General features: G+C 49.2%; 1 protein-coding gene across 1 annotated transcript in view; it reads left to right on the plus strand.

Annotated features, from left to right (window-relative positions):
- The window catches only part of mad1l1 (mitotic arrest deficient 1 like 1), a 47,538-nt gene that overhangs the window by 19,065 nt on the left and 973 nt on the right, over positions 1 to 27,500 (plus strand). Inside the window, exons 15-17 of the mRNA XM_083521877.1 lie at positions 1,205 to 1,295; positions 13,002 to 13,206; positions 14,578 to 14,768. Of these exons, the coding sequence (XP_083378003.1) occupies positions 1,205 to 1,295; positions 13,002 to 13,206; positions 14,578 to 14,768 (487 nt within the window). The remainder of the gene's footprint in view (positions 1 to 1,204; positions 1,296 to 13,001; positions 13,207 to 14,577; positions 14,769 to 27,500) is intronic.

Genomic DNA, 27,500 nt, shown 5'->3' on the forward strand with positions numbered 1-27,500 from the left:
ATAGATGAGAAAATGAGATGGACAGGAACAGGGATGAACTGAGCAGAGAAGAGAAAGGTGGTGTACGCATCATCTCCTTACTGCTCCACCATGTTTACTGAGACTCCTCTGGAATTCTGACATCAGGAACAGAAACGACTTCTCCCTCGGAGAAACCCCACGCTATATTCAGCTCTTGTTCTTGATCAGTGTTCACTTTTAATCCGATTTCAGCAACGCAAACACTCCTGATATTTATCTGTATTATTCAGAGACAGCAGGATGGGAACACTCATTATGTCTCACCTGCAATATCACCTGCAGTGTCACATATCACCTGTCATCTCTCACCTGCAATATCACCTGCAGTGTCACATATCACCTGTCATCTCTCACCTGCAGTGTCACATATCACCTGTCATCTCTCACCTGCAGTGTCACATATCACCTGTCATCTCTCACCTGCAGTGTCACATATTACCTGTCATCTCTCACCTGCAGTGTCACATATCACCTGTCATCTCTCACCTGCAATATCACCTGCAGTGTCACATATCACCTGTCATCTATCACCTGCAATATCACCTGCAGTGTCACATATCACCTGTCATCTCTCACCTGCAGTGTCACATATCACCTGTCATTTCTCACCTGCAATATCACCTGCAGTGTCACATATCACCTGTCATCTATCACCTGCAATATCACCTGCAGTGTCACATATCACCTGTCATCTCTCACCTGCAATATCACCTGCAGTGTCGCATATCACCTGTCATCTCTCACCTGCAATATCACCTGCAGTGTCACATATCACCTGTCATCTCTCACCTGCAGTGTCACATATCACCTGTCATCTCTCACCTGCAGTGTCACATATCACCTGTCATTTCTCACCTGCAATATCACCTGCAGTGTCACATATCACCTGTCATCTATCACCTGTCATCTCTCACCTGCAGTGTCACATATCACCTGTCATCTCTCACCTGCAGTGTCACATATCACCTGTCATTTCTCACCTGCAGTGTCACATATCACCTGTCATCTCTCACCTGCAGTGTCACATATCACCTGTCATTTCTCACCTGCAATATCACCTGCAGTGGTGTCACATCACCCATCACCTGCACTGACACATATCACCTGCCTTCTATCACCGGTGTTGTCCCTGCTCCCAGATTATCACCACTTTATTGTGTAATGATTTACTCTGTTTCTGCAGGCAGAAGATCGAGGAGCTGGAGTCTGAACGGCAGAAGCTGGAAGAGCAAAACAATGTTCTGGAGATGAGATTAGAACGGCACAACCTGCAGGTACCTCCATCCCAACCTTATACTGACTTTGACAGTACAGTGCAGTATGGGTGAGTACAGTTCAGTATGTTAGTACAGGGTCAGTGCAGGTTAGTACAGGGTCAATACAATTTAGTACGGGTTAGTACAGGTTTTTACACCTTAGTGTGGGTTAGTACAGGGTCAGTACAGTTCAGTATGGGTCAGTATGGGTTAGTACAGGTCAGTATGGGTTTGTTCAGCTCAGTACGGGTTATCACAGGGTCAGTACAGTTCAGTATTTGTTAGTACAGGTCAGTATGGGTTATCACAGGGTCAGTACAGGTTTAGTAAGGGTTACTACAGGTCAGTACAGGTTTAGTAAGGGTTACTACAGGTCAGTACAGGTTTAGTAAGGGTCAGTACAGGTTTAGTAAGGGTCAGTATGGGTCAGTGCAGGTTTAGTAAGGGTCAGTACAGTTTTAGTAAGGGTCAGTATAGGTTTAGTAAGGGTCAGTACAGGTTTAGTAAGGGTCAGTATAGGTTTAGTAAGGGTCAGTACAGGTTTAGTAAGGGTCAGTATAGGTTTAGTAAGGGTCAGTACAGGTTTAGTAAGGGCCAGTACAGGTTTAGTATGGGTCAGTACAGGTTTAGTAAGGGCCAGTACAGGTTTAGTATGGGTCAGTACAGGTTTAGTAGGGGTCAGTACAGGTTTAGTAAGGGTCAGTATGGGTCAGTGCAGGTTTAGTAAGGGTCAGTACAGTTTTAGTAAGGGTCAGTATAGGTTTAGTAAGGGTCAGTACAGGTTTAGTAAGGGCCAGTACAGGTTTAGTATGGGTCAGTACAGGTTTAGTAGGGGTCAGTACAGGTTTAGTAAGGGTCAGTATGGGTCAGTACAGGTTTAGTAAGGGTCAGTATGGGTCAGTACAGGTTTAGTAGGGGTCAGTACAGGTTTAGTAAGGGTCAGTATGGGTCAGTACAGATTTAGTAGGGGTTAGCACAGGTTTAGTAAGGGTCAGTACAGGTTTAGTAAGGGTCAGTATGGGTCAGTACAGGTTTAGTAGGGGTTAGCACAGGTTTAGTAAGGGTCAGTACAGGTTTAGTAAGGGTCAGTATGGGTCAGTACAGGTTTAGTAAGGGTCAGTACAGGTTTAGTAAGGGTCAGTACAGGTTTAGTAAGGGTCAGTACAGGTTTAGTAAGGGACAGTACAGGTTTAGTAAGGGACAGTACAGGTTTATTAAGGGTCAGTATGGGTCAGTACAGGTTTAGTAGTGGTTAGTACAGGTTTAGTATGGGTCAGTACAGGTTTAGTAAGGGTCAGTATGGGTCAGTACAGGTTTAGTAGTGGTTAGTACAGGTTTAGTAAGGGTCAGTACAGGTTTAGTAAGGGTCAGTATAGGTTTAGTAAGGGTCAGTACAGGTTTAGTAAGGGTCAGTATAGGTTTAGTAAGGGTCAGTACAGGTTTAGTAAGGGCCAGTACAGGTTTAGTATGGGTCAGTACAGGTTTAGTAAGGGCCAGTACAGGTTTAGTATGGGTCAGTACAGGTTTAGTAGGGGTCAGTACAGGTTTAGTAAGGGTCAGTATGGGTCAGTGCAGGTTTAGTAAGGGTCAGTACAGTTTTAGTAAGGGTCAGTATAGGTTTAGTAAGGGTCAGTACAGGTTTAGTAAGGGCCAGTACAGGTTTAGTATGGGTCAGTACAGGTTTAGTAGGGGTCAGTACAGGTTTAGTAAGGGTCAGTATGGGTCAGTACAGGTTTAGTAAGGGTCAGTATGGGTCAGTACAGGTTTAGTAGGGGTCAGTACAGGTTTAGTAAGGGTCAGTATGGGTCAGTACAGATTTAGTAGGGGTTAGCACAGGTTTAGTAAGGGTCAGTACAGGTTTAGTAAGGGTCAGTATGGGTCAGTACAGGTTTAGTAGGGGTTAGCACAGGTTTAGTAAGGGTCAGTACAGGTTTAGTAAGGGTCAGTATGGGTCAGTACAGGTTTAGTAAGGGTCAGTACAGGTTTAGTAGGGGTCAGTACAGGTTTAGTAAGGGTCAGTACAGGTTTAGTAAGGGACAGTACAGGTTTAGTAAGGGACAGTACAGGTTTATTAAGGGTCAGTATGGGTCAGTACAGGTTTAGTAAGGGTCAGTATGGGTCAGTACAGGTTTAGTAGTGGTTAGTACAGGTTTAGTAAGGGTCAGTACAGGTTTAGTAAGGGTCAGTATAGGTTTAGTAAGGGTCAGTACAGGTTTAGTAAGGGTCAGTATAGGTTTAGTAAGGGTCAGTACAGGTTTAGTAAGGGCCAGTACAGGTTTAGTATGGGTCAGTACAGGTTTAGTAAGGGTCAGTACAGGTTTAGTAAGGGACAGTACAGGTTTATTAAGGGTCAGTATGGGTCAGTACAGGTTTAGTAAGGGTCAGTACAGGTTTAGTAGGGGTCAGTACAGGTTTAGTAAGGGTCAGTACAGGTTTAGTAAGGGACAGTACAGGTTTAGTAAGGGTCAGTACAGGTTTAGTAAGGGACAGTACAGGTTTAGTAAGGGTCAGTATGGGTCAGTACAGGTTTAGTAAGGGTCAGTACAGGTTTAGTAGGGGTCAGTACAGGTTTAGTAAGGGTCAGTACAGGTTTAGTAGGGGTCAGTACAGGTTTAGTAAGGGTCAGTACAGGTTTAGTAAGGGACAGTACAGGTTTAGTAAGGGACAGTACAGGTTTAGTAAGGGTCAGTATGGGTCAGTACAGGTTTAGTAAGGGTCAGTATGGGTCAGTACAGGTTTAGTAGTGGTTAGTACAGGTTTAGTAAGGGTCAGTATGGGTCAGTACAGGTTTAGTAGGGGTTAGCACAGGTTTAGTAAGGGTCAGTACAGGTTTAGTAAGGGTCAGTACAGCTTTAGTAAGGGTCAGTACAGGTTTAGTAAGGGTCAGTACAGGTTTATTAAGGGTCAGTACATGTTTAGTAAGGGTCAGTATGGGTCAGTACAGGTTTAGTAGGGGACAGTACAGGTTTAGTAAGGGTCAGTATGGGTCAGTACAGGTTTAGTAAAGGTCAGTACAGGTTTAGTAAGGGTCAGTATGGGTTAGTACAGGTCAGTATGGGTTTGTTCAGCTCAGTACGGGTTATCACAGGGTCAGTACAGTTCAGTATTTGTTAGTACAGGTCAGTATGGGTTATCACAGGGTCAGTACAGGTTTAGTAAGGGTTACTACAGGTCAGTACAGGTTTAGTAAGGGTCAGTACAGGTTTAGTAAGGGTCAGTACAGGTTTAGTAAGGGTCAGTACAGGTTTAGTAAGGGTCAGTATGGGTCAGTGCAGGTTTAGTAAGGGTCAGTACAGTTTTAGTAAGGGTCAGTATAGGTTTAGTAAGGGTCAGTACAGTTTTAGTAAGGGTCAGTATAGGTTTAGTAAGGGTCAGTACAGGTTTAGTAAGGGTCAGTACAGGTTTAGTAAGGGTCAGTACAGGTTTAGTAAGGGCCAGTACAGGTTTAGTATGGGTCAGTACAGGTTTAGTAGGGGTCAGTACAGGTTTAGTAAGGGTCAGTATGGGTCAGTGCAGGTTTAGTAAGGGTCAGTACAGTTTTAGTAAGGGTCAGTATAGGTTTAGTAAGGGTCAGTACAGGTTTAGTAAGGGCCAGTACAGGTTTAGTATGGGTCAGTACAGGTTTAGTAGGGGTCAGTACAGGTTTAGTAAGGGTCAGTATGGGTCAGTACAGGTTTAGTAAGGGTCAGTATGGGTCAGTACAGGTTTAGTAGGGGTCAGTACAGGTTTAGTAAGGGTCAGTATGGGTCAGTACAGGTTTAGTAGGGGTTAGCACAGGTTTAGTAAGGGTCAGTACAGGTTTAGTAAGGGTCAGTACAGGTTTAGTAAGGGACAGTACAGGTTTAGTAAGGGACAGTACAGGTTTATTAAGGGTCAGTATGGGTCAGTACAGGTTTAGTAAGGGTCAGTATGGGTCAGTACAGGTTTAGTAGTGGTCAGTACAGGTTTAGTAGTGGTCAGTACAGGTTTAGTAAGGGTCAGTATGGGTCAGTACAGGTTTAGTAGGGGTTAGCACAGGTTTAGTAAGGGTCAGTACAGGTTTAGTAAGGGTCAGTACAGGTTTAGTAAGGGTCAGTACAGGGTCAGTACAGGTTTAGTAAGGGTCAGTACAGGTTTATTAAGGGTCAGTACATGTTTAGTAAGGGTCAGTATGGGTCAGTACAGGTTTAGTAAGGGTCAGTACAGGTTTAGTAAGGGTCAGTATGGGTCAGTACAGGTTTAGTAGGGGACAGTACAGGTTTAGTAAGGGTCAGTATGGGTCAGTACAGGTTTAGTAAGGGTCAGTACAGGTTTAGTAAGGGTCAGTAAGGGTCAGTACAGGTTTAGTAAGGGTCAGTACAGGGTCAGTATGGGTCAGTACAAGTTTAGTAGGGGTCAGTACAAGTTTAGTAGGGGTCAGTACAGGTTTAGTAAGGGTCAGTATGGGTCAGTACAGGTTTAGTAAGGGTCAGTACAGGTTTAGTAAGGGTCAGTACAGGGTCAGTATGGGTCAGTACAGGTTTAGTAAGGGTCAGTACAGGGTCAGTATGGGTCAGTACAGGTTTAGTAAGGGTCAGTACAGGGTCAGTATGGGTCAGTACAGGTTTAGTAGGGGTCAGTACAGGTTTAGTAAGGGTCAGTATGGGTCAATTCAGGTTTAGTAGGGGTCAGTACAGGTTTAGTAAGGGTCAGTATGAGTCAGTACAGGTTTAGTAAAGGTCAGTACAGGTTTAGTAAAGGTCAGTATGGGTCAGTACAGGTTTATTAAGGGTCAGTTTGGGTCAGTACAGGTTTAGTAGTGGTCAGTACAGGTTTAGTAGTGGTCAGTACAGGTTTAGTAAGGGTCAGTATGGGTCAGTACAGGTTTAGTAGGGGTCAGTACAGGTTTAGTAGGGGTCAGTACAGGTTTAGTAAGGGTCAGTATGGGTCAGTACAGGTTTAGTAGTGGTCAGTACAGGTTTAGTAGTGGTCAGTACAGGTTTAGTAGTGGTCAGTACAGGTTTAGTAAGGGTCAGTATGGGTCAGTACAGGTTTAGTAAGGGTCAGTACAGGTTTAGTAGGGGTCAGTACAGGTTTAGTAAGGGTCAGTATGGGTCAGTACAGGTTTAGTAGGGGTTAGCACAGGTTTACTAAGGGACAGTACAGGTTTAGTAAGGGTCAGTATGGGTCAGTACAGGTTTAGTGAGGGTCAGTACAGGTTTAGTAAGGGTCAGTATGGGTCAGTACAGGTTTAGTGAGGGTCAGTACAGGTTTAGTAAGGGTCAGTATGGGTCAGTACAGGTTTAGTATGGGTCAGTACAGGTTTAGTATGGGTCAGTACAGGTTTCGTAAAGGTCAGTATGGGTCAGTACAGGTTTAGTAAGGGTCAGTATGGGTCAGTACAGGTTTAGTAGTGGTCAGTACAGGTTTAGTAGGGGTCAGTACAGGTTTAGTAGGGGTCAGTATGGGTCAGTACAGGTTTAGTAAGGGTCAGTACAGGTTTAGTAAGGGACAGTACAGGTTTAGTAAGGGTCAGTATGGGTCAGCACAGGTTTAGTAGGGGTTAGCACAGGTTTAGTAAGGGACAGTACAGGTTTAGTAAGGGTCAGTATGGGTCAGTACAGGTTTAGTAAGGGTCAGTATGGGTCAGTACAGGTTTAGTAGGGGTTAGCACAGGTTTAGCAAGGGACAGTACAGGTTTAGTAAGGGTCAGTATGGGTCAGTACAGGTTTAGTAAGGGTCAGTAAAGGTTTAGTAGGGGTTAGCACAGGTTTAGTAGGGGTTAGCACAGGTTTAGTAAGGGACAGTACAGGTTTAGTAAGAGTCAGTACAGGTTTAGTAAGGGTCAGTATGGGTCAGTACAGGTTTAGTAGGGGTTAGCACAGGTTTAGTAGGGGTCAGTACAGGTTTAGTAAGGGTCAGTATGGGTCAGTACAGGTTTAGTAAGGGTCAGTATGGGTCAGTACAGGTTTAGTAAGGGTCAGTACAGGGTCAGTATGGGTCAGTACAGGTTTAGTAGGGGTTAGCACAGGTTTAGTATGGGTCAGTATGGGTCAATACAGGTTTAGTAAGGGTCAGTACAGGTTTAGTAAGGGTCAGTACAGGTTTAGTAAGGGTCAGTACAGGTTTAGTAGGGGTCAGTACAGGTTTAGTAAGGGTCAGTATGGGTCAGTACAGGTTTAGTAGGGGTCAGTACAGGTTTAGTAAGGGTCAGTATGGGTCAGTACAGGTTTAGTATGGGTCAGTACAGGTTTAGTAGGGGTCAGTACAGGTTTAGTAGGGGTTAGTACAGGTTTAGTAAGGGTCAGTAAGGGTCAGTACAGGTTTAGTAAGAGTCAGTAGGGGTCAGTACAGGTTTAGTAGGGGTCAGTAAAGGTTTAGTAGGGGTCAGTACAGGGTCAGTATGGGTTAGCACAGGTTTAGTAAGGGTCAGTATGTGTCAGTATGGGTCAGTACAGGTTTAGTATGGGTCAGTACAGGTTTAGTGAGGGTCAGTACAGGTTTAGTAAGGGTCAGTATGGGTCAGTACAGTTTTAGTAAGGGTCAGTACAGGTTTAGTATGGGTCAGTACAGGTTTAGTGAGGGTCAGTACAGGTTTAGTAAGGGTCAGTAAGGGTCAGTATGGGTCAGTACAGGTTTAGTAAGGGTCAGTATGGGTCAGTACAGGTTTAGTATGGGTCAGTACAGGTTTAGTGAGGGTCAGTATGGGTCAGTACAGTTTTAGTAGTGGTCAGTACAGGTTTAGTATGGGTCAGTATGGGTCAGTACAGGTTTAGTAGGGGTCAGTACAGGTTTAGTAAGGGTCAGTACAGGTTTAGTAAGGGTCAGTATGGGTCAGTACAGGGTCAGTACAGGTTTAGTAAGGGTCAGTACAGGTTTAGTGAGGGTCAGTACAGGTTTAGTGAAGGTCAGTATGGGTCAGTACAGGTTTAGTAAGGGTCATTACAGGTTTAGTAGGGGTCAGTACAGGTTTAGTATGGGTCAGTATGGGTCAATACAGGTTTAGTAGGGGTCAGTACAGTTTTAGTAAGGGTCAGTATGGGTCAGTACAGGTTTAGTATGGGTCAGTACAGGTTTAGTAAGGGTCAGTACAGGTTTAGTTAGGGTCAGTACAGGTTTAGTATGGGTCAGTACAGGTTTAGTAGGGGTCAGTACAGGTTTAGTAAGGGTCAGTATGGGTCAGTACAGGTTTAGTAAGGGTCAGTACAGGGTCAGTATGGGTCAGTACAGGGTCAGTATGGGTCAGTACAGGTTCAGTAGGGGTTAGCACAGGTTTAGTAAGGGTCAGTATGGGTCAGTACAGGTTTAGTAAGGGTCAGTATGGGTCAGTACAGGTTTAGTATGGGTCAGTACAGGTTTAGTAAGGGTCAGTATAGGTTTAGTAAGGGTCAGTACAGGTTTAGTATGGGTCAGTATGGGTCAGTACAGGTTTAGTAGGGGTCAGTACAGGTTTAGTATGGGTCAGTACAGGTTTAGTAGGGGTCAGTACAGGTTTAGTAAGGGTCAGTATGGGTCAGTACAGGTTTAGTAAGGGTCAGTAGTGGTCAGTACAGGTTTAGTAGTGGTCAGTACAGGTTTAGTAGGGGTCAGTACAGGTTTAGTAAGGGTCAGTATGGGTCAGTACAGGTTTAGTAAGGGTCAGTACAGGTTTAGTAAGGGACAGTACAGGTTTAGTAAGGGTCAGTATGGGTCAGTACAGGTTTAGTAGGGGTTAGCACAGGTTTAGTAAGGGTCAGTACAGGTTTAGTAAGGGACAGTACAGGTTTAGTAAGGGTCAGTATGGGTCAGTACAGGTTTAGTAAGGGTCAGTATGGGTCAGTACAGGTTTAGTAGGGGTTAGCACAGGTTTAGCAAGGGACAGTACAGGTTTAGTAAGGGTCAGTATGGGTCAGTACAGGTTTAGTAAGGGTCAGTAAAGGTTTAGTAGGGGTTAGCACAGGTTTAGTAAGGGACAGTACAGGTTTAGTAAGGGTCAGTACAGGTTTAGTAAGGGTCAGTATGGGTCAGTACAGGTTTAGTAGGGGTTAGCACAGGTTTAGTAGGGGTCAGTACAGGTTTAGTAAGGGTCAGTATGGGTCAGTACAGGTTTAGTAAGGGTCAGTATGGGTCAGTACAGGTTTAGTAAGGGTCAGTACAGGGTCAGTATGGGTCAGTACAGGTTTAGTAGGGGTTAGCACAGGTTTAGTATGGGTCAGTATGGGTCAATACAGGTTTAGTAAGGGTCAGTACAGGTTTAGTAAGGGTCAGTACAGGTTTAGTAAGGGTCAGTACAGGTTTAGTAGGGGTCAGTACAGGTTTAGTAAGGGTCAGTATGGGTCAGTACCGGTTTAGTAGGGGTCAGTACAGGTTTAGTGAGGGTCAGTATGGGTCAGTACAGGTTTAGTAGGGGTCAGTACAGGTTTAGTGAGGGTCAGTATGGGTCAGTACAGGTTTAGTAAGGGTCAGTAAGGGTCAGTACAGGTTTAGTAAGAGTCAGTAGGGGTCAGTACAGGTTTAGTAGGGGTCAGTAAAGGTTTAGTAAGGGTCAGTACAGGGTCAGTATGGGTTAGCACAGGTTTAGTAAGGGTCAGTATGTGTCAGTACAGGTTTAGTAAGGGTCAGTATGGGTCAGTACAGGTTTAGTATGGGTCAGTACAGGTTTAGTGAGGGTCAGTACAGGTTTAGTAAGGGTCAGTATGGGTCAGTACAGTTTTAGTAAGGGTCAGTACAGGTTTAGTATGGGTCAGTACAGGTTTAGTGAGGGTCAGTACAGGTTTAGTAAGGGTCAGTAAGGGTCAGTATGGGTCAGTACAGGTTTAGTAAGGGTCAGTATGGGTCAGTACAGGTTTAGTATGGGTCAGTACAGGTTTAGTGAGGGTCAGTATGGGTCAGTACAGTTTTAGTAGTGGTCAGTACAGGTTTAGTATGGGTCAGTATGGGTCAGTACAGGTTTAGTAGGGGTCAGTACAGGTTTAGTAAGGGTCAGTACAGGTTTAGTAAGGGTCAGTATGGGTCAGTACAGGGTCAGTACAGGTTTAGTAAGGGTCAGTACAGGTTTAGTGAGGGTCAGTACAGGTTTAGTGAAGGTCAGTATGGGTCAGTACAGGTTTAGTAAGGGTCATTACAGGTTTAGTAGGGGTCAGTACAGGTTTAGTATGGGTCAGTATGGGTCAATACAGGTTTAGTAGGGGTCAGTACAGTTTTAGTAAGGGTCAGTATGGGTCAGTACAGGTTTAGTAAGGGTCAGTACAGGTTTAGTAAGGGTCAGTACAGGTTTAGTATGGGTCAGTACAGGTTTAGTAGGGGTCAGTACAGGTTTAGTAAGGGTCAGTATGGGTCAGTACAGGTTTAGTAAGGGTCAGTACAGGGTCAGTATGGGTCAGTACAGGGTCAGTATGGGTCAGTACAGGTTCAGTAGGGGTTAGCACAGGTTTAGTAAGGGTCAGTATGGGTCAGTACAGGTTTAGTAAGGGTCAGTATGGGTCAGTACAGGTTTAGTAGGGGTCAGTACAGGTTTAGTAAGGGTCAGTATAGGTTTAGTAAGGGTCAGTACATTTTTAGTATGGGTCAGTATGGGTCAGTACAGGTTTAGTAGGGGTCAGTACAGGTTTAGTATGGGTCAGTACAGGTTTAGTATGGGTCAGTATGGGTCAGTACAGGTTTAGTAGGGGTCAGTACAGGTTTAGTAGGGGTCAGTACAGGTTTAGTAAGGGTCAGTATGGGTCAGTACAGGTTTAGTAAGGGTCAGTACAGGGTCAGTATGGGTCAGTACAGGGTCAGTATGGGTCAGTACAGGTTCAGTAGGGGTTAGCACAGGTTTAGTAAGGGTCAGTATGGGTCAATACAGGTTTAGTAGGGGTCAGTACAGGTTTAGTAAGGGTCAGTATGGGTCAATACAGGTTTAGTAGGGGTCAGTACAGGTTTAGTAAAGGTCAGTATGGGTCAGTACAGGTTTAGTAAAGGTCAGTACAGGTTTAGTAAAGGTCAGTATGGGTCAGTACAGGTTTAGTAAGGGTCAGTATGGGTCAGTACAGGTTTAGTAGTGGTCAGTACAGGTTTAGTAAGGGTTAGCACAGGTTTACTAAGGGACAGTACAGGTTTAGTAAGGGTCAGTATGGGTCAGTACAGGTTTAGTAAGGGTCAGTATGGGTCAGTACAGGTTTAGTAGGGGTCAGTACAGGTTTAGTAAGGGTCAGTATGGGTCAGTACAGGTTTAGTAGGGGTCAGTACAGGTTTAGTAAGGGTCAGTATGGGTCAGTAAATGTTTAGTAGGGGTCAGTACAGGTTTAGTAAGGGTCAGTATGGGTCAGTACACGTTTAGTTGGGGTCAGTACAGGTTTAGTAGGGGTCAGTACAGGTTTAGTAAGGGTCAGTATGGGTCAGTACAGGTTTAGTAGGGGTCAGTACAGGTTTAGTAAAGGTCAGTATGGGTCAGTACAGGTTTAGTAGGGGTCAGTACAGGTTTAGTAAGGGTCAGTATGGGTCAGTACAGGTTTAGTATGGGTCAGTACAGGTTTAGTAGGGGTCAGTACAGGTTTAGTAAGGGTCAGTATGGGTCAGTACAGGTTTAGTAAGGGTCAGTATGGGTCAGTACAGGTTTAGTAGGGGTCAGTACTGGTTTAGTAGGGGTCAGTACATGTTTAGTAGGGGTCAGTACAGGTTTAGTAAGGGTCAGTACAGGTTTAGTATGGGTCAGTATGGGTCAGTACAGGTTTAGTAGGGGTCAGTACAGGTTTAGTAGGGGTCAGTACAGGTTTAGTAAGGGTCAGTATGGGTCAGTACAGGTTTAGTAGGGGTCAGTACTGGTTTAGTAAGGGTCAGTATGGGTCAGTACAGGTTTAGTAGGGGTCAGTACAGGTTTAGTAGGGGTCAGTACAGGTTTAGTAAGGGTCAGTATGGGTCAGTACAGGTTTAGTAGGGGTCAGTACTGGTTTAGTAAGGGTCAGTATGGGTCAGTACAGGTTAAGTAGGGGTCAGTACAGGTTTAGTAAGGGTCAGTACAGGTTTAGTAAGGGTCAGTATGGGTCAGTACAGGTTTAGTAGGGGTCAGTACAGGTTTAGTAGGGGTCAGTACAGGTTTAGTAAGGGTCAGTATGGGTCAGTACAGGTTTAGTAGGGGTCAGTACAGGTTTAGTAGGGGTCAGTACAGGTTTAGTAAGGGTCAGTATGGGTCAGTACAGGTTTAGTAGGGGTCAGTACAGGTTTAGTAGGGGTCAGTACAGGTTTAGTAAGGGTCAGTATGGGTCAGTACAGGTTTAGTAGGGGTCAGTACAGGTTTAGTAGGGGTCAGTACAGGTTTAGTAGGGGTCAGTACAGGTTTAGTAAGGGTCAGTATGGGTCAGTACAGGTTTAGTAGGGGTCAGTACAGGTTTAGTAGGGGTCAGTACAGGTTTAGTAGGGGTCAGTACAGGTTTAGTAAGGGTCAGTATGGGTCAGTACAGGTTTAGTAGGGGTCAGTACTGGTTTAGTAAGGGTCAGTACAGGTTAAGTAGGGGTCAGTACAGGTTTAGTAAGGGTCAGTATGGGTCAGTACAGGTTAAGTAGGGGTCAGTACTGGTTTAGTAAGGGTCAGTATGGGTCAGTACAGGTTTAGTAGGGGTCAGTACAGGTTTAGTAAGGGTCAGTATGGGTCAGTACAGGTTAAGTAGGGGTCAGTACAGGTTTAGTAAGGGTCAGTATGGGTCAGTACAGGTTAAAGTAGGGGTCAGTACTGGTTTAGTAAGGGTCAGTATGGGTCAGTAGTCTTTAGTGAACTGGATTGGTGTGTTTTTTTTTTTTGCCCCACAGGGAGATTATGATCCGGTAAAGACAAAGGTGGTGCACTTGCGTCTGAATCCCACCAGTGTGGCAAAACAGGAGCGTGTGGAGGAGGTGGAGCAGCTGAAGGTGGAGTGTGAGCGTCTGCGAGAGCGTCTGCGTAAGATGGAAGCAGGAGGATCCATGGCGTCTGACGACACCATGCTCATCATCCCTCCTTCTCAGGAGATTTTAGGTACACAATCACAGTAACATGGATCATGATGAATGAGGAGCTTCTGCTTCACACCAAAGAACCTTTTAATGAGTTCTTTTTTTATAATGCACTCAGTTTCATGGTTGTTTAGTGTTTCATTCTGAGGTGTTTGTACAGGTAGTTTCAGTTTGCGTGTTCAGCATGTCGGTGTTCAGCATGTCGGTGTTCAGCATGTCGGTGTTCAGCATGTCGGTGTTCAGCATGTCGGTGTTCAGCATGTCGGTGTTCAGCATGTCGGTGTTCAGCATGTCGGTGTTGAGGTTGTTAGTGTTGAGGTTGTTAGTGTTTTGATGGTGTTGATCTCCTGACTTTGGCTAAATGTTTATGTTCCTCTCTCTTGCACAATATGTGGTGTGCGTGTGTTGTGCGTGAGGGCGCGTGGCGATGGAGAGGGCGCGTGGCGATGGAGAGGGCGCTTGGCGATGGAGAGGGCGCGTGGCGATGGAAAGGGCGCGTGGCGATAAAGGGCGCGTGGCGATAAAGGGCGCGTGGCGATGGAGAGGGCGCGTGGCGATGGAGAGGGCGCGTGGCGATGGAGAGGGCGCGTGGCGATGGAGAGGGCGCGTGGCGATGGAGAGGGCGCGTGGCGATGGAGAGGGCGCGTGGCGATAAAGGGCGCGTGGCGATGGAGAGGGCGCGTGGCGATGGAGAGGGCGCGTGGCGATGGAGAGGGCGCGTGGCGATGGAGAGGGCGCGTGGCGATAAAGGGCGCGTGGCGATAAAGGGCGCGTGGCGATGAAGGGCGCGTGGCGATGGAGAGGGGCGTGGCGATGGAGAGGGCGCGTGGCGATGAAAAGGGCGCGTGGCGATAAAGGGCGCGTGGCGACGGAGAGGGCGCGTGGCGACGGAGAGGGCGCGTGGCGACGGAGAGGGCGCGTGGCGACGGAGAGGGCGCGTGGCGACGGAGAGGGGCGTGGCGACGGAGAGGGGCGTGGGGACGGAGAGGGCGCGTGGCGACGGAGAGGGCGCGTGGCGACGGAGAGGGCGCGTGGCGACGGAGAGGGGCGTGGCGACGGAGAGGGCGCGTGGCGACGGAGAGGGCGCGTGGCGACGGAGAGGGGCGTGGCGACGGAGAGGGGCGTGGCGACGGAGAGGGGCGTGGCGACGGAGAGGGGCGTGGCGACGGAGAGGGCGCGGCGACGGAGAGGGGCGCGGCGACGGAGAGGGCGCGTGGCGACGGAGAGGGGCGCGGCGACGGAGAGGGCGCGTGGCGACGGAGAGGGGCGTGGCGACGGAGAGGGGCGTGGCGACGGAGAGGGGCGTGGCGACGGAGAGGGCTCGTGGTGATGGATTTCTGGTAGATGTTAAGATTGTCATGAATCGAAGTGTGTATTTTCTGTGCTTTGGCAGATTTGCGTAAACAGATGGAGAGCGCTAAGCTGAAGAACCAGCGGCTGAAGGAGGTGTTCCAGAAGAAGATCCAGGAGTTCCGCACTGCCTGCTATGTTCTTACCGGGTACCAGATTGACATTACAGTGGAGAACCAGTACCGCCTCACCTCAGTGTACGCTGAACGCATGGAGGACTCGCTACTCTTTAAGGTGGAATAAAAACACACACACAAACACACACACACACACACACACACACACACACACACAGGTTATTAAATTGTTTATTAATGTATTACACAGACGGGTATAAACATATTTACATACATAATGTGTGTAAATATTGAGTGTGTGTGTGTGTATATGTGTTGGTGCTGTTTTGTTCGCTCTCCTGCGTGCGTGTGTGTGTGTGTGTTTGTGGCGTTTGTTTTCCCTCTCTTGTGTGTATGGGGAGGGGGTTGTGGCATGTCCAATCAGGCGTGTTGAGACCACCTGAGTCCCTACTGCTAAAGATAATTTCCTGTCACTATTTATTAACCTTGAGGGTCTTTTCACACACACACACACACACACACACACACACACACACAGCTCACACACACACACACACACACACACACACACACACACAGCTCACACACACACACACACACACACAGCTCACACACACACACACACACACACACACACACACAGCTCACACACACACACACACACACACACACAGCTCACACACACTTTACTTTAAACTGGAAAATTCACAGAGGAAGATTGTGTGTGCTTGTGTGTGTATGGAGAGAGTTGTGTGTGTGTGTGTATAGAGAGCTGTGTGTGTGTGTGTGTGCGAGAGCTGTGTGTGTGTGTGCGAGAGCTGTGTGTGTGTGTGCGAGAGCTGTGTGTGTGTGTGCGAGAGCTGTGTGTGTGTGTGCGAGAGCTGTGTGTGTGTGTGCGAGAGCTGTGTGTGTGTGTGCGGGAGCTGTGTGTGTGTGTGCGGGAGCTGTGTGTGTGTATGGTGGGAGCTGTGTGTGTGTGTGTGTGTGTGTGAGAGAGCTCTGTGTGTGTGTGTGTGTGTGTGTGTGTGTGTGTGTGTGTGTGTGTGTGTGTGTGTGTGTGTGTGTGGTGAGAGCTGTGTGTGTGTGTGTGTGTGTGTGTGTGTGTGTGTGTATACACTTACACTTACTCCTTCACCTCCATACCCCCACCACCACCATCAACACCCTCAACTCATCACCACCATCTCCTTCACCTCCATACCCCCACCACCACCATCAACACCCTCAACTCATCACCACCATCTCCTTCATTCCATACCCCCAACACCATTATTAACACCCTCAACTCTTCACCTTCACCTCCATACCCCCACCACCACTACCAACACCCTCAACTCATCACCACCATCTCCTTCACCTCCATACCCCCACCACCATTATTAACACCCTCAACTCTTCACCTTCACCTCCATACCCCCACCACCACTACCAACACCCTCAACTCATCACCTTCACCTCCATACCCCCACCACCACTACCAACACCCTCAACTCATCACCACCATTTCCTTCACCCCCATACCCCCACCATCACTACCAACACCCTCAACTCATCACCACCATCTCCTTCACCTCCATACCCCCACCATCACTACCAACACCCTCAACTCATCACCACCACCTCCTTCACCCCATACCCCCACCACCACTATCAACACCCTCAACTCATCACCACCACCTCCTTCACCTCCATACCCCCACCATCACTATCAACACCCTCAACTCATCACCACCAACTCCTTCACCTCCATACCCCCACCACCACTATCAACACCCTCAACTCATCACCACCACCTCCTTCACCTCCATACCCCCACCATCACTACCAACACCCTCAACTCATCACCACCATCTCCTTCACCTCCATACCCCCACCACCACTATCAACACCCTCAACTCATCACCACCATCTCCTTCACCCCCATACCCCCACCACCACTATCAACACCCTCAACTCATCACCACCATCTCCTTCACCCCCATACCCCCACCACCACTACCAACACCCTCAACTCATCACCACCATCTCCTTCACCTCCATACCCCCACCATCACTACCAACACCCTCAACTCATCACCACCATCTCCTTCACCTCCATACCCCCACCACCATTATTAACACCCTCAACTCTTCACCTTCACCTCCATACCCCCACCACCACTACCAACACCCTCAACTCATCACCACCATTTCCTTCACCCCCATACCCCCACCATCACTACCAACACCCTCAACTCATCACCACCATCTCCTTCACCTCCATACCCCCACCATCACTACCAACACCCTCAACTCATCACCACCACCTCCTTCACCCCCATACCCCCACCACCACTACCAACACCCTCAACTCATCACCACCATTTCCTTCACCCCCATACCCCCACCATCACTACCAACACCCTCAACTGATCACCACCATCTCCTTCACCCCCATACCCCCACCATCACTACCAACACCCTCAACTCATCACCACCATCTCCTTCATCTCCATACCCCCACCACCACTATCAACACCCTCAACTCATCACCACCACCTCCTTCACCTCCATACCCCCACCATCACTACCAACACACTCAACTCATCACCACCACCTCCTTCACCTCCATACCCCCACCACCACTACCAACACCCTCAACTCATCACCACCATCTCCTTCACCTCCATACCCCCACCACCACTATCAACACCCTCAACTCATCACCACCATCTCCTTCACCTCCATACCCCCACCATCACTACCAACACCCTCAACTCATCACCACCATCTCCTTCACCTCCATACCCCACCATCACTATCAACACCCTCAACTCATCACCACCATCTCCTTCACCTCCATACCCCACCATCACTATCAACACCCTCAACTCATCACCACCATCTCCTTCACCTCCATACCCCCACCATCACTATCAACACCCTCAACTCATCACCACCATTTCCTTTACCCCCATACCCCCACCATCACTACCAACACCCTCAACTCATCACCACCATTTCCTTCACCCCCATACCCCCACCATCACTACCAACACCCTCAACTCATCACCACCATCTCCTTCATCTCCATACCCCCACCACCACTATCAACACCCTCAACTTACCACCACCACCTCCTTCACCTCCATACCCCCACCATCACTACCAACACCCTCAACTCATCACCACCATCTCCTTTATCTCCATACCCCCACCACCACTATCAACACCCTCAACTCATCACCACCACCTCCTTCACCTCCATACCCCCACCATCACTACCAACACCCTCAACTCATCACCACCACCTCCTTCACCCCCATACCCCCACCACCACTATCAACACCCTCAACTCATCACCACCACCTCCATACCCCCACCATCACTATCAACACCCTCAACTCATCACCACCATCTCCTTCACCTCCATACCCCCACCACCACTATCAACACCCTCAACTCATCACCACCACCTCCTTCATCTCCATACCCCCACCATCACTACCAACACCCTCAACTCATCACCACCATCTCCTTCACCTCCATACCCCCACCATCACTACCAACACCCTCAACTCATCACCACCATCTCCTTCACCCCCATACCCCCACCTCCACTATCAACACCCTCAACTCATCACCACCATCTCCTTCACCCCATACCCCCACCACCACTACCAACACCCTCAACTCATCACCACCATCTCCTTCACCTCCATACCCCCACCATCACTACCAACACCCTCAACTCATCACCACCATCTCCTTCACCTCCATACCCCCACCACCATTATTAACACCCTCAACTCTTCACCTTCACCTCCATACCCCCACCACCACTACCAACACCCTCAACTCATCACCACCATTTCCTTCACCCCCATACCCCCACCATCACTACCAACACCCTCAACTCATCACCACCATCTCCTTCACCTCCATACCCCCACCATCACTACCAACACCCTCAACTCATCACCACCATTTCCTTCACCCCCATACCCCCACCATCACTACCAACACCCTCAACTCATCACCACCATCTCCTTCATCTCCATACCGCCACCACCACTATCAACACCCTCAACTCATCACCACCACCTCCTTCACCTCCATACCCCCACCATCACTACCAACACCCTCAACTCATCACCACCATCTCCTTCATCTCCATACCGCCACCACCACTATCAACACCCTCAACTCATCACCACCATCTCCTTCACCCCCATACCCCCACCACCACTATCAACACCCTCAACTCATCACCACCATCTCCTTCACCCCCATACCCCCACCACCACTACCAACACCCTCAACTCATCACCACCATCTCCTTCACCTCCATACCCCCACCATCACTACCAACACCCTCAACTCATCACCACCATCTCCTTCACCTCCATACCCCCACCACCATTATTAACACCCTCAACTCTTCACCTTCACCTCCATACCCCCACCACCACTACCAACACCCTCAACTCATCACCACCACCTCTTTCACCCCCATACCCCCACCACCACTACCAACACCCTCAACTCATCACCACCATTTCCTTCACCCCCATACCCCCACCATCACTACCAACACCCTCAACTCATCACCACCATTTCCTTCACCCCCATACCCCCACCATCACTACCAACACCCTCAACTGATCACCACCATCTCCTTCACCTCCATACCCCCCCCATCACTATCAACACCCTCAACTCATCACCACCATCTCCTTCACCTCCATACCCCCACCATCACTACCAACACCCTCAACTCATCACCACCACCTCCTTCACCTCCATACCCCCACCACCACTACCAACACCCTCAACTCATCACCACCATCTCCTTCACCTCCATACCCCCACCACCACTATCAACACCCTCAACTCATCACCACCATCTCCTTCACCTCCATACCCCCACCATCACTACCAACACCCTCAACTCATCACCACCATCTCCTTCACCTCCATACCCCACCATCACTATCAACACCCTCAACTCATCACCACCATCTCCTTCACCTCCATACCCCACCATCACTATCAACACCCTCAACTCATCACCACCATCTCCTTCACCTCCATACCCCCACCATCACTATCAACACCCTCAACTCATCACCACCATTTCCTTTACCCCCATACCCCCACCATCACTACCAACACCCTCAACTTATCACCACCATTTCCTTCACCCCCATACCCCCACCATCACTACCAACACCCTCAACTCATCACCACCATCTCCTTCATCTCCATACCCCCACCACCACTATCAACACCCTCAACTCACCACCACCACCTCCTTCACCTCCATACCCCCACCATCACTATCAACACCCTCAACTCATCACCACCATCTCCTTCACCTCCATACCCCCACCATCACTACCAACACCCTCAACTCATCACCACCATTTCCTTCACCCCCATACCCCCACCATCACTACCAACACCCTCAACTCATCACCACCATCTCCTTCATCTCCATACCGCCACCACCACTATCAACACCCTCAACTCATCACCACCACCTCCTTCACCTCCATACCCCCACCATCACTACCAACACCCTCAACTCATCACCACCATCTCCTTCATCTCCATACCGCCACCACCACTATCAACACCCTCAACTCATCACCACCATCTCCTTCACCCCCATACCCCCACCACCACTATCAACACCCTCAACTCATCACCACCATCTCCTTCACCCCCATACCCCCACCACCACTACCAACACCCTCAACTCATCACCACCATCTCCTTCACCTCCATACCCCCACCATCACTACCAACACCCTCAACTCATCACCACCATCTCCTTCACCTCCATACCCCCACCACCATTATTAACACCCTCAACTCTTCACCTTCACCTCCATACCCCCACCACCACTACCAACACCCTCAACTCATCACCACCACCTCCTTCACCCCCATACCCCCACCACCACTACCAACACCCTCAACTCATCACCACCATTTCCTTCACCCCCATACCCCCACCATCACTACCAACACTCTCAACTCATCACCACCATTTCCTTCACCCCCATACCCCCACCATCACTACCAACACCCTCAACTGATCACCACCATCTCCTTCACCTCCATACCCCCCCCCATCACTATCAACACCCTCAACTCATCACCACCATCTCCTTCACCTCCATACCCCCACCATCACTACCAACACCCTCAACTCATCACCACCACCTCCTTCACCTCCATACCCCACCACCACTACCAACACCCTCAACTCATCACCACCATCTCCTTCACCTCCATACCCCCACCACCACTATCAACACCCTCAACTCATCACCACCATCTCCTTCACCTCCATACCCCCACCACCACTATCAACACCCTCAACTCATCACCACCATCTCCTTCACCTCCATACCCCCACCATCACTACCAACACCCTCAACTCATCACCACCACCTCCTTCACCTCCATACCCCCACCACCACTACCAACACCCTCAACTCATCACCACCATCTCCTTCATCTCCATACCCCCACCACCACTATCAACACCCTCAACTCACCACCACCACCTCCTTCACCTCCATACCCCCACCATCACTATCAACACCCTCAACTCATCACCACCATCTCCTTCACCTCCATACCCCCACCATCACTACCAACACCCTCAACTCATCACCACCACCTCCTTCACCTCCATACCCCCACCACCACTACCAACACCCTCAACTCATCACCACCATCTCCTTCACCTCCATACCCCCACCATCACTATCAACACCCTCAACTCATCACCACCACCTCCTTCACCTCCATACCCCACCATCACTATTAACACCCTCAACTCATCACCACCATCTCCTTCACCTCCATACCCCCACCACCATTATTAACACCCTCAACTCTTCACCTTCACCTCCATACCCCCACCACCACTACCAACACCCTCAACTCATCACCACCATTTCCTTCACCCCCATACCCCCACCATCACTACCAACACCCTCAACTCATCACCACCACCTCCTTCACCCCCATACCCCCACCAACACTACCAACACCCTCAACTCATCACCACCATTTCCTTCACCTCCATACCCCCACCATCACTACCAACACCCTCAACTCATCACCACCATTTCCTTCACCCCCATACCCCCACCATCACTACCAACACCCTCAACTCATCACCACCATCTCCTTCATCTCCATACCCCCACCACCACTATCAACACCCTCAACTCATCACCACCACCTCCTTCACCTCCATACCCCCACCATCACTATCAACACCCTCAACTCATCACCACCATCTCCTTCACCTTCATACCCCCACCATCACTACCAACACCCTCAACTCATCACCACCACCTCCTTCACCTCCATACCCCCACCACCACTACCAACACCCTCAACTCATCACCACCATCTCCTTCACCTCCATACCCCCACCACCACTATCAACACCCTCAACTCATCACCACCATCTCCTTCACCTCCATACCCCCACCATCACTACCAACACCCTCAACTCATCACCACCATCTCCTTCACCTCCATACCCCACCATCACTATCAACACCCTCAACTCATCACCACCATCTCCTTCACCTCCATACCCCACCATCACTATCAACACCCTCAACTCATCACCACCATCTCCTTCACCTCCATACCCCCACCATCACTATCAACACCCTCAACTCATCACCACCATTTCCTTCACCCCCATACCCCACCATCACTATCAACACCCTCAACTCATCACCACCATTTCCTTCACCTCCATACCCCCACCATCACTACCAACACCCTCAACTCATCACCACCATCTCCTTCATCTCCATACCCCCACCACCACTATCAACACCCTCAACTAATCACCACCACCTCCTTCACCTCCATACCCCCACCATCACTATCAACACCCTCAACTCATCACCACCACCTCCTTCACCTCCATACCCCCACCATCACTACCAACACCCTCAACTCATCACCACCATCTTCTTCATCTCCATACCCCCACCACCACTACCAACACCCTCAACTCATCACCACCATCTCTTCACCTCCATACCCCCACCATCACTATCAACACCCTCAACTCATCACCACCACCTCCTTCACCTCCATACCCCACCATCACTATCAACACCCTCAACTCATCACCACCATCTCCTTCATCTCCATACCCCCACCATCACTACCAACACCCTCAACTCATCACCACCATCTCCTTCACCTCCATACCCCCACCACCACTATCAACACCCTCAACTCATCACCACCATCTCCTTCACCTCCATACCCCCACCATCACTATCAACACCCTCAACTCATCACCACCACCTCCTTCACCTCCATACCCCACCATCACTATCAACACCCTCAACTCATCACCACCATCTCCTTCATCTCCATACCCCCACCATCACTACCAACACCCTCAACTCATCACCACCATCTCCTTCACCTCCATACCCCCACCACCACTATCAACACCCTCAACTCATCACCACCATCTCCTTCACCTCCATACCCCCACCACCACTATCAACACCCTCAACTCATCACCACCACCTCCTTCACCTCCATACCCCCACCACCACTATCAACACCCTCAACTCATCACCACCATTTCCTTCACCTCCATACCCCCACCATCACTACCAACACCCTCAACTCATCACCACCATCTCCTTCATCTCCATACCCCCACCACCACTATCAACACCCTCAACTAATCACCACCACCTCCTTCACCTCCATACCCCCACCATCACTATCAACACCCTCAACTCATCACCACCACCTCCTTCACCTCCATACCCCCACCATCACTACCAACACCCTCAACTCATCACCACCATCTTCTTCATCTCCATACCCCCACCACCACTACCAACACCCTCAACTCATCACCACCATCTCCTTCACCTCCATACCCCCACCATCACTATCAACACCCTCAACTCATCACCACCACCTCCTTCACCTCCATACCCCACCATCACTATCAACACCCTCAACTCATCACCACCATCTCCTTCATCTCCATACCCCCACCATCACTACCAACACCCTCAACTCATCACCACCATCTCCTTCACCTCCATACCCCCACCACCACTATCAACACCCTCAACTCATCACCACCATCTCCTTCACCTCCATACCCCCACCATCACTATCAACACCCTCAACTCATCACCACCACCTCCTTCACCTCCATACCCCACCATCACTATCAACACCCTCAACTCATCACCACCATCTCCTTCACCTCCATACCCCCACCACCACTATCAACACCCTCAACTCATCACCACCATCTCCTTCACCTCCATACCCCCACCACCACTATCAACACCCTCAACTCATCACCACCACCTCCTTCACCTCCATACCCCCACCACCACTATCAACACCCTCAACTCATCACCACCATCTCCTTCACCTCCATACCCCCACCACCACTATCAACACCCTCAACTCATCACCACCATCTCCTTCACCTCCATACCCCCACCATCACTACCAACACCCTCAACTCATCACCACCATCTCCTTCACCTCCATACCCCCACCACCACTACCAACACCCTCAATTCATCACCACCACCTCCTTCACCTCCATACCCCACCATCACTATCAACACCCTCAACTTATCACCACCATCTCCTTCATCTCCATACCCCCACCATCACTACCAACACCCTCAACTCATCACCACCACCTCCTTCACCTCCATACCCCCACCACCACTATCAACACCCTCAACTAATCACCACCACCTCCTTCACCTCCATACCCCACCACCACTATCAACACCCTCAACTCATCACCACCACCTCCTTCACCTCCATACCCCCACCATCACTATCAACACCCTCAACTCATCACCTTCACCTCCATACCCCCACCATCACTATCAACACCCTCAACTCATCACCACCACCTCCTTCACCTCCATACCCCACCATCACTATCAACACCCTCAACTCATCACCACCACCTCCTTCACCTCCATACCCCACCATCACTATCAACATTCTCAACTCATCACCACCATCTCCTTCACCTCCATACCCCCACCACCACTACCAACACCCTCAACTCATCACCACCACCTCCTTCACCTCCATACCCCACCATCACTATCAACACCCTCAACTTATCACCACCATCTCCTTCATCTCCATACCCCCACCATCACTACCAACACCCTCAACTCATCACCACCACCTCCTTCACCTCCATACCCCCACCACCACTATCAACACCCTCAACTAATCACCACCACCTCCTTCACCTCCATACCCCACCACCACTATCAACACCCTCAACTCATCACCACCACCTCCTTCACCTCCATACCCCCACCATCACTATCAACACCCTCAACTCATCACCTTCACCTCCATACCCCCACCATCACTATCAACACCCTCAACTCATCACCACCACCTCCTTCACCTCCATACCCCACCATCACTATCAACACCCTCAACTCATCACCACCACCTCCTTCACCTCCATACCCCCACCACCATTATTAACACCCTCAACTCATCACCACCACCTCCTTCACCTCCATACCCCACCATCACTATCAACACCCTCAACTCATCACCACCACCTCCTTCACCTCCATACCCCCACCACCATTATTAACACCCTCAACTCATCACCACCATCTCCTTCACCTCCATACCCCCACCACCACTATCAACACCCTCAACTCATCACCACCACCTCCTTCACCTCCATACCCCACCATCACTATCAACACCCTCAACTCATCACCACCATCTCCTTCACCTCCATACCCCCACCACCATTATTAACACCCTCAACTCATCACCACCATCTCCTTCATCTTCATACCCCTTCATACCATTGTCCTTCATCCAGCAACTCCAGAGAGCTTCATTAGCACTGCGCTGTTAGCGTGATTGATCTGAAAGACTTTGCACGTTCAGCAGTTTTCCTGCTTATTTGCATTTCCATTAGTGAGCTGATGAGGAGATGGCAGTCGCATGAAACTCTGAGCCGACAGACGTTTACGCGCCGGAGCACAGAGGAGCTCAGGCAGAGCGAAGACGCTCAATAAGAGTCTAAAAATAAAAACCACGAGCGTGTGTGCTGATCTGGGAGACCATGCTGGTGCTGAAACAACAACAGGATCTTCTACAACCAGCCAGAAAGAGTCCCACCATGAGCTTCACCACAAGCTTCACCACGAGCTTCACCAGGGGCTTCATCATGAGCTCCACCACAAGCTTCACCACGAGCTTCACCAGGAGCTCCACCACAAGCTCCACCATAAGCTTATCACCAGCTCCACCACTGCCTGCTTCTATAAATACATCACACCTGACTTCAACTTAAATTAAGCTCCATTTATTTTCCATTGTGGAGTGTGTGTGTGTGTGTGTGTGTGTGTGTGTGTGTGTGTGTGTGTGTGTGTGTGTGTGTGTGTGTGTGTGTGTGTGTGTGTGAGAGAGAGAGAGAGAGAGAAAGCGAGAGAAAGCGAGAGAGAGAGAGAAAGATGGAGGGGATGAGAGATAGAGAGATGGAGGGGATGAGAGAGAGAGAGATGGAGGGGGGGGAGAGAGAGAAATGGAGGGATGAGAGCGAGAGAGAGAAATGGGGGGATGAGAGAGAGAGAGAGAGAGAGAGAGAGAGAGAGAGAGATGGGGGGGATGAGATAGAGAGATGGAGGGGATGAGAGAGAGAGAGATGGAGGGATGAGAGCGAGAGAGAGAAATGGGGGGATGAGAGAGAGAGAGAGAGAGAGAGAGAGAGAGATGGGGGGGATGAGAGAGAGAGATGGAGGGATGAGAGAGAGATGGGGGGATGGGGGGAGGATGTGTGAGGTGTTTTAGGTTTAGAGTTGTGTATTCTGTAACAAAAGTACAGTCTTGTCCCCTGGATCACAGCAGACGTCTCTCCTCCTCCACTTCCCCGAAAAACACTTCAGATTCTCGCTTCATTTCTGCTCCATTCCTACTTTTTATCCTGTTTTATTCCCACACCATTCCCGAGATCTCCCGTTTCATTCCCGAGATCTCCCGTTTCATTCCCGAGATCTCCCGTTTCATTCCCGAGATCTCCCGTTTCATTCCCGAGATCTCCCGTTTCATTCCCGAGATCTCCCGTTTCATTCCCGAGATCTCCCGTTTCATTCCCGAGATCTCCCGTTTCATTCCCGAGATCTCCCGTTTCATTCCCGAGATCTCCCGTTTCATTCCCGAGATCTCCCGTTTCATTCCCGAGATCTCCCGTTTCATTCCCGAGATCTCCCGTTTCATTCCCGAGATCTCCTGTTTTATTCCCGAGATCTCCCGTTTCATTCCCGAGATCTCCTGTTTCATTCCCGAGATCTCCTGTTTCATTGCTCCATTCCTGTTTCATTTCCGTGCCATTCCCACTCCATTCCCGTTTTATTGCCGCTTCATTCCTGATTAATTCCCGCTTCATTTACAATTCATTAGTGTTTCATTCCCACTTTATTTCCTCTGCATTCCTGCTTCATTCCTGTTGCAAAGCTGAAGGAGCTCCTGATGCCTCCAAACAACTAATCAATGCTAATTCTTATGCTGCTCCTCCATCCAGCTTCATCCTGCTGTCACGTTACTGCAGATGTTTCACTTCTACTTACACACTCGCACTTCATCACACACAAGAAACTGTTCATCCAGACTGAAAATAATGGCACCCTGCAGGTACTGCTTTCTCAGAGCTGTGTGTTCTCCACTTAGTTCTCCGTTAGTCTCCATTTGATTTTCTCCAGCTCTTGATAATGGTTTTGTGGGCGGAGCTTCATGTAAACCTGCTGTAATCAGTTCTTTACAGCTGATTGGTCTTTACCAACAAAAACCACCCTGAAAGATC

Source organism: Silurus aristotelis (assembly GCF_946808225.1).
Source record: "Silurus aristotelis genome assembly, chromosome: 20".
Taxonomy (NCBI): Eukaryota; Metazoa; Chordata; class Actinopteri; order Siluriformes; family Siluridae; genus Silurus; species Silurus aristotelis.